This window comes from Doryrhamphus excisus, chromosome 7, assembly GCF_030265055.1.
Source record: "Doryrhamphus excisus isolate RoL2022-K1 chromosome 7, RoL_Dexc_1.0, whole genome shotgun sequence".
Taxonomy (NCBI): Eukaryota; Metazoa; Chordata; class Actinopteri; order Syngnathiformes; family Syngnathidae; genus Doryrhamphus; species Doryrhamphus excisus.
The window spans coordinates 8,095,771-8,109,976 of NC_080472.1; the positions used below are offsets into that span (position 1 = coordinate 8,095,771).

The 14,206-nt window shown below is 45.8% G+C and overlaps 1 protein-coding gene across 1 annotated transcript; it reads left to right on the plus strand.

Annotated features, from left to right (window-relative positions):
• Positions 1-3,512: 3,512 nt before the first annotated feature.
• Positions 3,513-11,163, plus strand: adssl (adenylosuccinate synthase, like). The gene is made up of 13 exons (XM_058078367.1): positions 3,513-3,839; positions 4,274-4,376; positions 4,444-4,512; positions 4,582-4,632; positions 4,709-4,775; positions 4,909-5,016; positions 7,253-7,334; positions 7,566-7,692; positions 7,766-7,920; positions 7,981-8,105; positions 8,173-8,270; positions 10,168-10,317; positions 10,383-11,163. The coding sequence occupies exons 1-13, from the start codon at positions 3,612-3,614 to the stop codon at positions 10,433-10,435; spliced, it is 1,416 nt and encodes a 471-aa protein (XP_057934350.1). The 5' UTR covers positions 3,513-3,611; the 3' UTR covers positions 10,436-11,163.
• The last annotated feature ends 3,043 nt before the right edge of the window (positions 11,164-14,206 follow it).

Below are 14,206 nucleotides of genomic sequence, written 5' to 3' on the forward strand. Positions count from 1 at the left end.
TGAAGGCCTAGAAGAAGTTGTCTATTTGTGTAGAGTTGATGTCAGTGTGGCTCATTAATAACGAATGTACTTTATTTTTACACCGAAGGCCCAATAAGGAAGCTGGATCCACCTCAACAAGGACTTTATGGCGTGACCTTTCCCAGTCATTGAGTGTACGTAGGTGTTCATGAAACCCGAACGCAGCACAAATCTGCATCATAAAGCCAGCTCAGGTGCTGACTCAGATCAAATCTACGTGCACAGCGAGGTTAATACACATCGGTCATTAAGATAACAAAACCAGAAGAGAAACATTCACTTTGATAACAAAAAACATATTTTTTTCCCACTTTTTCTTGCATTATTTCTTTTTTATTGATGGATTGATCTTACCTTTCTGAGCAGATTATGGTGTGCTTTAATATGTAAAACTATATTGACAGTCAAATTCATTCACTCATTCATTCAGCAGTGTCCAAATGATGCTGTTGTCTAGGAGACCAGGGTTCAATTCCACCCTCGGCCATCTCTGTGTGGAGTTTGCATGTTCTCCCTGTGCATGCGTGGGTTTTCTCCGGGTACTCCGGTTTCCTCCCACATTCCAAAAACATGCTAGGTTAATTGGCCACTCCAAATTGTCCATAGGTATGAATGTGAGTGTGAATGGTTGTTTGTCTATATGTGCCCTGTGATTGGCTGGCCACCAGTCCAGGGTGTACACCGCCTCTCGCCCGAAGACAGCTGGGATAGGCTCCAGCACCCCCGCGACCCTCGTGAGGAAAAGCGGTAGAAAATGAATGAATGAATGATGCTGTTGTTTCCTCTCTATGGAAGAGCAGCTGTGACAAGCACCTTCCAGCGTCCCTTCAGGATGAGGCAGGTACTGCAAGTATGACATTTCTCAGTATTTTATAGTCCGATTAGCGACATTAACAATGTTATGAGGGTCCTGGTGTGTAAGAAATGGTTCTCACAAACTGTCAGACGCCATCATATACCCGAGTGCACTCACTGAGCACACTCGGACGCTAGGCAGGGCTTGCGCACTAAGCTGAAAGGAGACACTCACAGCCGCCTCATGTTAGGTTTCTGTCATATATTTGATCTGGAAATATGCAAATGAAGCCATTTTTAATGAGGAAAATGTTAAAAACAATTGGAATCCTAGAAAAATGTTTATTTTTCATCATGACCTGCCTCTCCTGGCGGCAGAGGACGCAGTCACAAGAGGCGTTCAATGCATACTTTGCAGCCGGGACAAAGGAGATGCACTTGAGGCCGGCCCTTCCCTGTGTCAGTCAGGATGTTGGAGAGGGGCAGGGCACGGCCCCTGTTAAATATTGACCACCCGTGTAATCATTAACCCCCCACCAACCCCTGATCTCTTAAGCTGGCAGCTCGGCCTGGCTGCCATTCCCTCCTCGCCGCCACTCTGACATCAAAAACGTCTCTCCGACTGCGTCACCCTCGTCCGCCCTGAGCTCACCCGCTCAGCTCCTGCCTGCTTCAGCTCCAAACTTGGCCTGGTGTTGCACCTGTAGGTGAGTACAGCACACACCTTTCATTTCATGGATGATTCACACACACAGCACAGCAGGAATGGCTCTTTTCTAAAAAAAAAAAAAAAGTCAAATTTACGCTTGATTTCAACACCTTTCGCTGAGGAAAATGTCTTTTGTTTCTGAAAAACGTAGGCGCACGGGCGAGTGAGTCAACAGAGATATTGAGCGGTGGGAAGGGGGGGGGGGCATGACAAAGAACATGTCAGAGAATTTCAACCCGAGTGATTGACTGTTGTAGACAAATGCTAGCGTGTAAGCAGGAAGTGCAGGTCCACAGGTCAGCCACGCCCGTATGTTCACATAATGACAGGCGCCCTCTTGTTGATTGCCGCCATAAAACGCGCCTTATCTGGTGATCTGGTTGTCCACTCCGGGCAGTAAAACCAGGAGGAGGAAATTAGCAGGTCAAAGTCGCTTGCCGGAGACCCGAATGCTGACTTCATCCTCAATGCTTGTGTTCTTTCTTGTGCCCCCCCCCCCAACCCATTCAGGTGTACGGGCCACAGCGGGAAGGATGAGCCTTTCGCTGCTCGCTGGATGTAACAGCAACTCCATGTGGAAACTGCATCCAGTTCCAGTGGAGGTGCTGTTACTTGCAGAGAGTCGCATCCGACTGCACAACGACTTGCACGTCCATCCGTGAGAAGGAGCGATGGGGCACAAGGTGATGACCTATGAATTGACAGCCAGTGGTGCTAACGTCTGCCTGTCATTTCTGTAGGCCACTGCTGTGTTTGTCCCTCATAACACACGGGATGCAGTTAGCCAGGGGAGCACGGTTGAACATTTTCCTCTTTCTGAATGATACCTGAATAAAGTCCAAGATACATTATATGTGTCTGTTAACTTTAGTCCCTGGATTCAAATAAAAATGACTGCAAAATGCAACAAGGAGCCATCTTTGGTCAACGTAAGACTGCGTTCTGTGTGTTATTTTTGGGTACTTCAATATAGTTTAAATCCTACTCATTCATGAAGGACCACCAGGTTTGAGACTCGTACCAACTCTTCCTTCATTTTGCTACACAAGAATGGAGGCTTTTACGAGCCACAATTAAATAAATACACATATAAATAAATCATTATCATGTAAAACAATTATATGGGAAAATTAAATTGTCCATTCAGTACTTCAATTGTGAAGAAATGTGAAATAATTATATTACTACCTAATAAGCGTTTATTTTATGTCGTTTTTTTCATTTAATTATATTTTTATTTACTCTTTTATACTCTTTTATACTCTATACTCTTACTTTTATTTACTTTATTTTATAGTTTTTATTTATTTAGTGGCTGCAATACATATTAAATAGTTAAAATAATAATTAAATTAAAAAAGGGCATAAAATAAATATTGGTGAGGGAATAAATGGTTATTAAATATATTTAAGATATTTTCATATTTTTTGAATGAACAATTACAAACTATACAAAAAACTATGTCACATTTTATTTTATTAATTTGCTTTATATTCATTTAATTAAGTGCTTCCATAAAAACAAGTCACATGATATTTACTAATTGTACTAGAGATGATGTCATCTGTGTTTTGAAAGTACAAAGTCAATTTTACGCGAGTAGAATGAATACCATTTCCGCCTGTTTATTTGGATCGTTTTGTGTAAATTCTGTCAAAAGGGAGCTGTGACGTCAGACAAACGTCATTAAAGTGTGGCAGATAGTGAATGAAAGTAACCCCTTCAGTTGAGTGACGGGTCTTTAATCTTGTTTGTTTTAATATATTCAAGTCATCTAAACAAGCAGGAAATGTCGCGGAAGAGGAGGTTTTGTCACAGAAATGTTCTAAAACAGTAGAGATTATCGCTTCTAATAGCACGTTTGTGACTTTCGGGGTACAGGTGAATGCACAAAGCGTAGCTAGATAACAGGCATTACGTAGTTCCACAGTGCATCAACTGTGCAATCTTCCACGACTATGATCTTTGGTTGCGTTAGGCCTCACAAACGGGAAACACTGACATCTAGCGGTGGAGCGTGAGACAAGCACTTCCCGTGAAAAAAGAAACGCGGTAAAACGCTATTCCGGTTTCCAGAAGGACGGCATGAACATGGCATCCAACAGCAACATGGCTAATGTGAATGGACGAGAGAACGGGGAGCCGGTGGTTAAGCGACCACGGGAGAACGTTCCGCCGGAGTCCCCACTGCGTTCTTCGAAGGAGCCTGTGAACAAAGTGACCGTGGTGCTCGGAGCTCAGTGGGGGGACGAAGGCAAAGGGAAAGTTGTGGACCTGCTCGCAATGGACGCGGATATCGTGTGCAGGTGTCAGGTAGCAGCCGCGCTCAAACTCAACGTTGCAGCTAAGACGTCCCCTTAATTTCAGTGCGGATGTTTGCTTTGCTGCGATAGGTACCGAATCGTAGAGGTCACAGAAAGTCGATTCAGCTGAGCAGCAGTTAAATATTCACGACCTACTTCCGGCGTCCCGGATGTGGACAAGCTACATTGACGCTAGCCATGTTTGCTAACGTGTTCCTCGGTCGATTAACGTTGTCGTGCTTTCGGGGAAAGACTTGTATAACTTAGTATCATGAAATAGTCTTTTCTTGTGTTTGAACATGCTTATGCGGTGGGAGGTTCTATTTATTTATTTAATTTTTTTAATGGTTCTATTTGTGAAGTACTGCGTAACGCGGCACGCTACCCATGTGACGTTTAAGCACCCTCGGAATTTTATACTATCTTTAATTGTGCCGTTTGCAGGGTGGCAACAATGCTGGTCACACTGTGGTTGTGGACTCGGTGGAGTATGACTTTCACCTGCTGCCCAGCGGTGTCCTCAACAAGAAGGCAATCTCCTTCATAGGTAATGTCGGAACGGTTCTCATGAATTTGCTGTCAAGCTGGAAAACTTAGCTTTTTTTGCATTCCAGGCAACGGAGTGGTCGTACATCTCCCCGGGCTGTTTACAGAGGCAGAATCCAACCTGAAGAAAGGCAAAGGTCATTTTTACAGGCCGTTTATGCCAATATGCATATTTCCCCCAAATACTAAGATATTTTTTCATGTAGGACTGCAAGGATGGGAAGAGAGACTAAAGATTTCCGACCGTGCCCACATCGGTGAGTATCTTTTCCCTGTCTTTGGAAGTCTTTGTTGTCAACATGTCTTATTGAGTGCGCCTCGGTCCGCCCCTAGTGTTCAACTTCCATCAAGCTGTCGATGGCATCCAGGAGCAGCAGCGGCAGCAGCAAGAAGGGAAAAAGTAATTTTTGCTCCGATTATTTGAAAGCACTGACGTATTGGTGTGTGTCACGTCTGCTGAAAGGGGAAGCAGACACTTTGAAACTGGCTTTATTGTTTGTGTTTAACGTGTTTGTGTTGTCTCTTTGCTGCAGTTTGGGAACCACCAAAAAGGGCATCGGACCCGCCTACTCCTCCAAAGCTGCTCGGAATGGTCTGCGAGTCTGCGATCTTGTCTCAGACTTCAAAGTTTTTGAGGACAAGTGAGTCTCTTTGGGCGTTGCGTCCTCTAAATGTGATGACCATGTCGCCTGGACTTTAAGTCGTATCATTCAAAAAAATGCATCACAAAGAAGAAAAATCACACATAAATTGTCAAAGCAGACAAAGTAAAGCTACAGAAGCTGAAATAAGTCCATATGTACACAATAAAATGTACCTGTTTAATAAATGAATGTTCTCGATAAAAACACTAAATATGTGACATGACACCTGAATGCATCTCAATGCATAGAAACATATCAAACGGAAATATTTCAACACCAAAAACACATTTTTGTATTCACAAATGAAGTAATATGCGTGTACTTCGTTACTGAGCAGCTGCTGCGGCAGCTCCAATCTCCAATCTGGACATGATTAGTCTCCTAATGAAACAATCACGCTGTCTCAAATACCACATTTGTCAATCTACACATTATAGTTACACATAACTTACAGACACACAGCCTCCAGAGAGTGCAATGAAAAAAAAGGTGTTGGGCATGCTCTGCATCATTTAGTTTGTGAGCCTGACTGTCCCAACTCACTGACGCTCACTGAATGGTTGCGGCCACTAGATGGCACCACTAAAGCAACCATAAATCCCACGTTGATTTAAGTCGTAGGACCATCCCAACTATGAAAGAAATAATCATACTTTATTTCACAAAAAGCCACTGCAGTGATGCCAGGGGTTAATATAATACAGAGGGTTGTGTCAAGATGTAAAAATGTTGCCAAATCAATTATGCAAATCAACAACACGACTTCCATAGTGGCTCGGTCCAGGCCCGGGTTAACAACGACCGCCATCGGTGTTGTTCACCTACAGGCTGCCGGTGGAAATTGGGTTACTGTTGGTCAAAGGAGGAGAGTTAAGAAGAGCGAGAAGGAGCTCCAAGAACCTGGAACTGAGAGTAGGGACTTTGAATGTTGGAACTATGACAGGAGAAGGTAGAGCGTTGGTTGACATGATGCAGAGGAGGAAGGTAGACATACTGTGTGTCCAGGAGACCAGGAGGAAAGGTAGCAAGGCTAGAAGTTTAGGAGCAGGGTTCAACTTGTTCTATCATGGTGTCGATGGGAAGAGAAATGGAGTAGGAGGAGTTGGTTAAGAATGTCCTGGAGGTAAAAACAGTTGGATGGGAGTTGGAGGAAAAACTGAAATTCTGGCTGGACCTTGATGAAGTGATGCAGAGCATCCCTAGAAGGGAATGTGTTGTCATTGGGGCAGACTTGAATGGATGATGGTGATGGGCAGGTTTGGTATCCAGGAGAGGAACGCAGAAGGACAGATGGTGGTTGACTTTGCCAAAAGGATGAAAATGGCTGTGATGACAGTGCTAAGATGTGCTGGAGGTGTGACGGAAGAGTTCAAGGTGGAGGTGGAAGTGCATCAGGGATCAGCTCTGAGCCCCTTCCTGTTTGCTATGGTGATGGACAGGCTGACAAGTGAGCTTAGACAAGAATCTCCATGGACTATGATGTTTGCAGATGACATTGGGATTTGTAGGGAGAGTAGGGAACAGGTGGAGGAGATGCAAGAAGAGTGGAGGAATGAAGATTAGCCGCAGCGAGACGGGGTATATGTGTGGGAATGAGAGGGACCCAAGTGGAAGAGTGAGGTTCCAGAGAAGAGAATTTGAAGTACTTGCCGTCAACAGTTCAGAACAGCGGAGGTGAAAAGGAGGTGAAGAAGCGTGTGCAGGCAGGATGGAACGGGTGGAGGAAAGTGTCAGGCGTGATGTGATAGAAGAGTTTCAGCTAAAATGAAAGGAAAGGTATACAAAACTGGTGAGACCAGCCATGTTGTTTGGTCTAGAGTCAGGAAGCAGAACTGGAGGTAGCAGAGATGAGTATGCCGAGCTTCTCATTGGGAGTGACCACGATTGATAGGATCAGGAAGGAGTACATCAGAGGGACATTACATGTTATCGGCCAGACTGAGATTGTTGGGACATGTCCAGAGGAGAGATAGTGAATATATTGGTAGAAGGATGCTGCCAGGTAGGAGGCGTAGAGGAAGACCAAAGAGGTTAATGGATGTAGTGAAGGAGGACATGAGGGTAGTTGGTCTTAGAAAGACAGATGCAGAAGACAGGGTTGGATGGAGGAGATTGGTTTGCTGTGGCGACCCCTGAAGGGAAAAGCCCAAGAGAAAGAAGAAGAAGAAGAAGAAGTAGTACATAGACTAGTGCTATGATGAATGAACGGTGACATCTTTGCATTTTTTTGTAGGTTTCGCATGTTGGCAGAGCATTTCTTGGCCATGTATCCCAACCTGAATGTGGACATCGATGGCGAACTGGAGCAGTTGAAGGTGAGAGCTGGTGGAATGGCCTTCCACAAAGGAGGGTTCCTTATTTATAAATGGAATGTTAGTGATTGGAAATACTACAGAAATTGATATTTATTCATTTTTCTGTACTCTACAGAGTACTGTAATCACAGCATCTTCTGATTCTGAATGCCTTGTAGTTGTTCGGTTGTTGTAAGAATCGACTAATAGACTGTAGTCACCCATCGTCCTTGTCTGGTCTGATTTCTTCAGGGGTATGTGGAGCGACTACGCCCTCTGGTGACAGACGGCGTGTACTTCATGCACAAAGCACTCACCGGACCCAGCAAGAAAATCCTCGTGGAGGGAGCCAACGCCGCGCTGCTGGATATTGACTTCGGTGGGTAGCAAGAAGGCAGGGGGGTCATCTGGCCGACTGACGACTGCAGCTAACAGACCGTTTCCCCGCTCAGGCACGTATCCCTTTGTCACATCGTCAAACTGCACCGTGGGAGGAGTGTGCACCGGGCTGGGCGTGCCGCCGTCGCACGTGGGCCGAGTGTACGGCGTGGTCAAGGCGTACACCACCCGGGTGGGCGTCGGCGCTTTCCCCACGGAACAGGACAACGTGAGTGATGATGCAAGGAAGTGTCACTCACGTCCTTACTAAGTTCTTGTGGTGTCGCAGGAGACGGGGGCCCTGTTGCAGTCGCGGGGTCGAGAGGTCGGCGTGACGACGGGCCGAAAGCGGCGTTGTGGTTGGCTGGACTTGATACTGGTCAGATACGCTCACATGGTCAACGGCTTCTCGGCGTAAGTGACCCAATGAAGCCGGCGCTCCTTCTCCTCGCAGCGACATTGAGCGCCTCGTGTTTTGCAGCATTGCACTCACCAAGCTGGACATTCTGGACACCCTGCCCGAGATTAAAGTGGGCGTGGCTTACAAGGTTGACGGCGAGCCTCTGCCGAGTTTCCCTGGTAAGTGATGGGCATTGTTTTGTCTGTGAAAGTGGACAGACACAGGACTCAAACTCAAACACTTTTCTGGCATATCACCTTAATCTGGCCAATCTGTGATGGCTCCAAATGTTTTTCCAAAGGATTGTTGGATGAAGAAAAGTGGTTCAGCCAAGTAAGTGTGATATAAAAACAGTACAAACGGTAATTACCCGGCATAATTAGCATCAGAAATGTAAATATGTCGTACTACTATCAGCTATCTATGATTCATGCGTGCATTTAAACATGTTAAACATCAACACACAGCATCGGCTCCCGCAGGACTGTAATCTATCTGTGGTTGCACATTAACTCTTGACATAAGCCATGGACCAAAAGTGTAGAATCATATTGTAATCATTTTTGTCCCAAAATTATCGAGGCCAGGGGTGTCAAACTCATTTTAGCTCAGGGGCCGCATGGAAGAAAATCTACTTTCAAGTGGGCAGGAAACAAATAATATAAAATAGGGTTGGGTGATATGGACCTTAGCATATACCACCATATGACGATATCAAATGTAAATTCAGTAGATTCTTGTATAAAAAGCTACAAAGCTTAAGCCATATGATGAAATAGATTTGTCTCAAATGGTAAAACACATGTATTTATTGGTAGGAAACTAGCTAACTGTTCTAATGGGACACATAGCCACTAAATGTTCAAGCAATGAAGGAAGATGTAGTCACCCATGCCACTCCAACTGCAGATGGATGATATTATCACACTCTTGTTTTCTTTAAGCGCACCGGGGGGACAAACAGTGCTCTTATTTTGAAGGACGGTCACAGAAGTGTTTTCCATGTGTGGAGAATGATTGGAGAATGATTATTTACAGCTAGCTTCCACTCGGGCTCTGATGTCTCGGTTGTGAGTAAACACAGACGGCTGTTTCTTCGGTTCGCCAACAGTTCATTCACCTTCTCTCTACTCTGCTGGCAATGAACGTTGTCTCACTTGCGGGCATGAAGATTCTCATCATGGCGACCGAGGTTCTATTCCTTCAGCACTGCACCATTCCATCAACACACCACCGTAATAGATGATACAGCGGCACCCGCTAGCACACAAGAGAGCGATACGTGCTTCCACTTCATCTTGTGGTTCATCGGTTCCCGGTCCGACCGTGATAACTCCTTTTCGCTAAACGTAACACGTACCTTAAAACTGTTATTTCCAAATAGCCGCAAGGCATTCTGGGTAGTCCAGCTGCAACTATGAACAATAAAGTAGTATGACCACCTCAACGTGTTTACATGCAATTAAGCAATTAAATGCGACAAACATGGCAAAATGTTGGGAGAAAGAGTACCACAAGCTACCCAGCATGCCTTGTGGTGGGAATACGTGGCATAGACATTTGTTTGTATGCTCACATGGTGCAGCAGCCGGGTTAGTTTGTGCGTCATGTGTGTTTGGATGGCGCTTATGTAGAAGCTCCAGATTGCATCTGACTTTTGCTGACTCGTCAGCGTGCCACCATAGCACCGCAAGTCATGTTGCCGGCTGCTCTTTCCATGTGAAAGGTTTAAAAAAAACAAACAAAAAAAAAGACATTTGGAAATGCCCGGTGCACCGTATGAAGACACTTAGTGGGCCTGACGTGGCGCAGAATCATAAATGTTAGCATTGGCTGAGACCCTTGTTTCTTTTTTCACCTCCAGTTTGTGGGCGGTACTTCCTGTAGGGGTTGTAGTCTCAATGTAACATTACTGGCATCTAGTGACCAGTGTGTGTACTGCATATCAGCATAACGACTTTGAAGGCACCTTCTCAATGCCTTATATTTGTGTCTTGGTTCGTTTTTCACGTATTCATGAGGGTCTCATCGAACATGGCAGTGTTAGCCTGTAACGTTGATGTTTCCGTCTTGCAGCAAACATGGACGTTCTGACGCGGGTCACGGTGGAGTACAAGACGTTCCCCGGGTGGTGCCGCACCACCGAGGCGGCCCGCAGCCTGACGGACCTGCCGCCGCAAGCGCAGACCTACATCCGCTTCATCGAGGACTTCCTGCAGGTTCCAGGTGCGTAGGATGGCGTTCCAGGTCACTCTCCCGAGTCACACCGTTAACGCTGGCTTTGTTTTCAGTGAAGTGGGTGGGAGTGGGCAAGTCCAGAGAGAGCATGATCAAACTGTACTAAGCAGCCGTCTTCCATGCTCACACGGCCGAGACCACCACGCCCCCGCCCCGCCTCCATTTCCAAGGACGGATCCACCAGCACGGATCTCTGGTGAAACGTCGTCGCTGCTTGTGCCTCGCAGTCACCAAAGTCGCATTCCAGCTTTTCAACATTTTAGCCTGTCTGCTTTTAAAATGGGCTCATTCCAGTGAAGCACACTTTGCTTTTTTTTCTTTTTTAGAATTTGGAGCTTATGAAGCTTTCGGGACATCTGTATGCCATTGAACATTTCTGCAAAGTCGTTAAAAGAGGCAGCCGTCTTAATTAGGAGGTCGTCATGAGAAACATTTGACCGGCTTTGCCATGCCGGTGGTAAAGTCAACTATTTTAAATCCATTCCTTCATTTAGTCTTCAAACAAACACAACAAAAAATGCGATGGGGTTTGATAGGCCGAGTTCAGCCAGACGAGCAAAGATGTGCGAGTCATGAACGAACCTTCGCTTGCATGTCTTTGGAGAAAGAGCAGCACAGCCTTCACACACCCAATACAGGGGAGGGGGGGGACATGTTATTTTTTAGTGGAAATATTTACTACGTGATTCCTGGAATGAATGTCATGCTTTTGGACATCCTCCACATAAAAGAAACAACCCAACAGGTTTTACTCCTTTAGTCGGTGCCAATGACTGCTTTGACTTGCTTTTATCAATAAATTTAAACGTGACAAAGATGAGCCGAACTTCTCCATCGACTTTGTGCTGTTTTGGTGACTTTTTTTTGGGGGGGCACATTTCATCTCCAAAGTCATTCTTGCCCGTCTTAAAGTGAAAGCAGCAACAGATGAAGTGGTAAAGCATTCCACCGGAGATGGCTGCTGTGTGTAATGTAGTCCAATCACACACACTTCACTTATTTTATACACCAAATCATCCAAACGGCATCTAGAAACTCCTCCATCTGCCTCGAGATGACTAGAGGAGGCCTAACGTCCTAGCGTAACACCGTAGCACAACATCCTTCCAACAACCATCTCGTAGGATTCATCATTTGTGAGCCACTAATACTTCAGATATACTTTGTCAAATGTATAAAATGTTTATTACGAAGGCTGGTATTTTCCAATTCCATCCAGAAGAGAGAGGAACATAGGGTGACCTGCAAGAATGGAGGTAGGAGTACACAGGTAGACTCCATCTTGTGCAGACGCTGTCATCTGATGGAGATGAGTGACTGCGAAGTAGTGGAAGGTGAAAGTGTAGCCAGGCAGCTTAGTATGGTTAGGATGGCGGCGTGTAGAAGGACCCTCATGGTGAGGAAGATGAAACAAGAAGAGTGTTGTAGGATTTTTAGGCAGGCGGTGCTTCCACATGACTCATCTGGAAAGAAAGCAGACAAAAAGACTTGGTGGTGGAATGAGGAGGTGCAGGCGTTTATACAGCCGAAAAGGTTAGCTAAGAAGAAGTGGGACGTGGAGAGGACTGAAGAGAGTAGACATAAGTACAGAGAGATGAGGTCTATGATGACTTGTACGGTAAGGAGGGAGCGACGGATCTCTGAAGATGCCTCAGGAATGGACGAGAAGTGTGTTGGTGGCCATCTTTAAGAACAAGGGTGATGTGCAGAGCTGTGGCAACTCCAGATGTATAAAGCTAATGAGCCATACCATGAAGTTATGGGAAAGACTAGCTGAAGCTAGACTAAGGGCAGAAGTCAGCATCATGCCAAAAAAGGAACTGTGGTTTTGTATGAGGAAGTCTAGAGGGACAGAGAAGTATGTTCAAGTGGTGCAGGACGTGTATGAGGACTGGAAGACAGTACTAAGATGTGCTGGAGGTGTGACGGAAGAGTTAGAGGTGGAGGTAAGAGTGCATCAGGGATCAGCTCTGAGCCCCTTCCTGTTTGCTATGGTGATGGACAGGCTGACAGATGAGCTTAGACAAGAATCTCCATGGACTATGATGTTTGCAGATGACATTGGGATTTGTAGGGAGAGTAGGGAACAGCTGGAGGAGATGCTAGACGAGTGGAGGTTTGCCCTGGAAAGGAGAGGAATGAAGATTAGCCGCAGCGAGACGGAGTATATGTGTGGGAATGAGAGGGACCCAAGTGGAAGAGTGAGGTTCCAGGGAGAAGGTGGAGTATTTGAAGTACTTTGGGGTCAAGGAGAGAAAAAGAAGAGTGTGCAGGCAGGATGGAACGGGTGGAGGAAAGTGTCAGACGTCATGTGATAGAAGAGTTTCAGCTAAAATGAAAGGAAAGGTATACAAAACTGTGGTAAGACCAGCCATGTTGTTTGGTCTAGAGACAGGAAGCAGAACTGGAGGTAGCAGAGATGAGGATGCTGAGCTTCTCATTGGGAGTGACCACGATGGATAGGATCAGGAAGGAGTACATCAAATGGACATTACATGTCATTGGCCAGACTGAGATGGTTGGGACATGTCCAGAGGAGAGATAGTGAATATATTGGTAGAAGGATGCTGCCAGGTAGGAGGCGTAGAGGAAGACCAAAGAGGAGGTTTATGAATGTAGTGAAATAAAATAAAATAAAGAATGGATCAAAATAAATAAAACACTGTAATAACAATAGTGATCATTGTTTGCGTTAGTAGAATTGGTCCTAAAAGTGACTTTCCAAGAGCTAAAAGTTGTGATTGTGTTAGCTGTAACACAACACCGTAAGGAAAATGATATCTTCCTGCTGTTTTTCGTCTCTGGGCTGCACGCTAAAAGCGCAGCTTGGCCTAAATAAGCGAAGATGCACACGCTGGCTAGCCCATCCACTTCCAGTCCAAGAAGTCTGCATCATCAAAAAAGGCAGAAAGCGGAGCTGACATCAGACATGATGTCTTAATTGAAAATAAAGTGCTCTAATTGCATGCCGGCCCCGCCCCCCATTCCCCCCCATCCCCTTCTGCCTGTCTTTTATTTACCACCGTCCTCCTTTGTAAATGCCAACACATTAACGCTCGGGGTCATCAAATGGGGATGGTCATGCCAGTCTAGCGTGTTCAGACGTGGTCTTCGCTGCTTTTATTCACCGTGTGGACGCCAGCGCGTGGAAGGAAAAGCTGCTAACGAGCAAAAAGTAAGAAATTGATGTGATGCGTTAGTTAGTTGGTAAATCTGCATGGAACCTGTCTGGCTGTTTGACCGTGCCGCTTGGTGAGAACATCCAGACAGTGGCTCCAGCTCAGACTGAAGTGAAGGAGATAAATGTATTTGCTAGCACTTGATCTGCTGAGAGCATGGAATAAATCCAATTGAAAGAAAGAACCAGGAGACTTAAGATGTGCTATGTTGACACTTCTGGATGCCTGCTGTTCTAAATAGGGAATGATAGCGTTGGTACACACCTGTACTTTTGCAGGTTGGAACTGACACGGCCATTCACTGCTGTAGTTTCACTTTGCAATGTGGTCGTAGTTTACGGAGCTGCCTCCCACTCGCTGTCAATATCCCATTTACTATCGACCTGTGATTGACGGCTGATGGATTCCGGGCGTGTCCCGTGTGAAGCAGCGCCGCAACACACTGGAACGTTCTTCGGGAGTTATTAGTCTCTTTCTGTAGCGTTTTTTATTCACTTCTAACAGCATTGCAATGGGGGGGGGGGGGGGGGGGGGGCATTGTCACTGTTGGCAACCCCCCTCCGGGAAGTCTTGCCCTTCTTTCCTGGTTCTTTCATCATTTCCTATATTTTCATCAATTCATTTTCTACCGCTTATCCTCACGAGGGTCGCAGGGGTGCTGGAGCCTATCCCAGCCGTCTTCGGGCGAGACGCGGGGT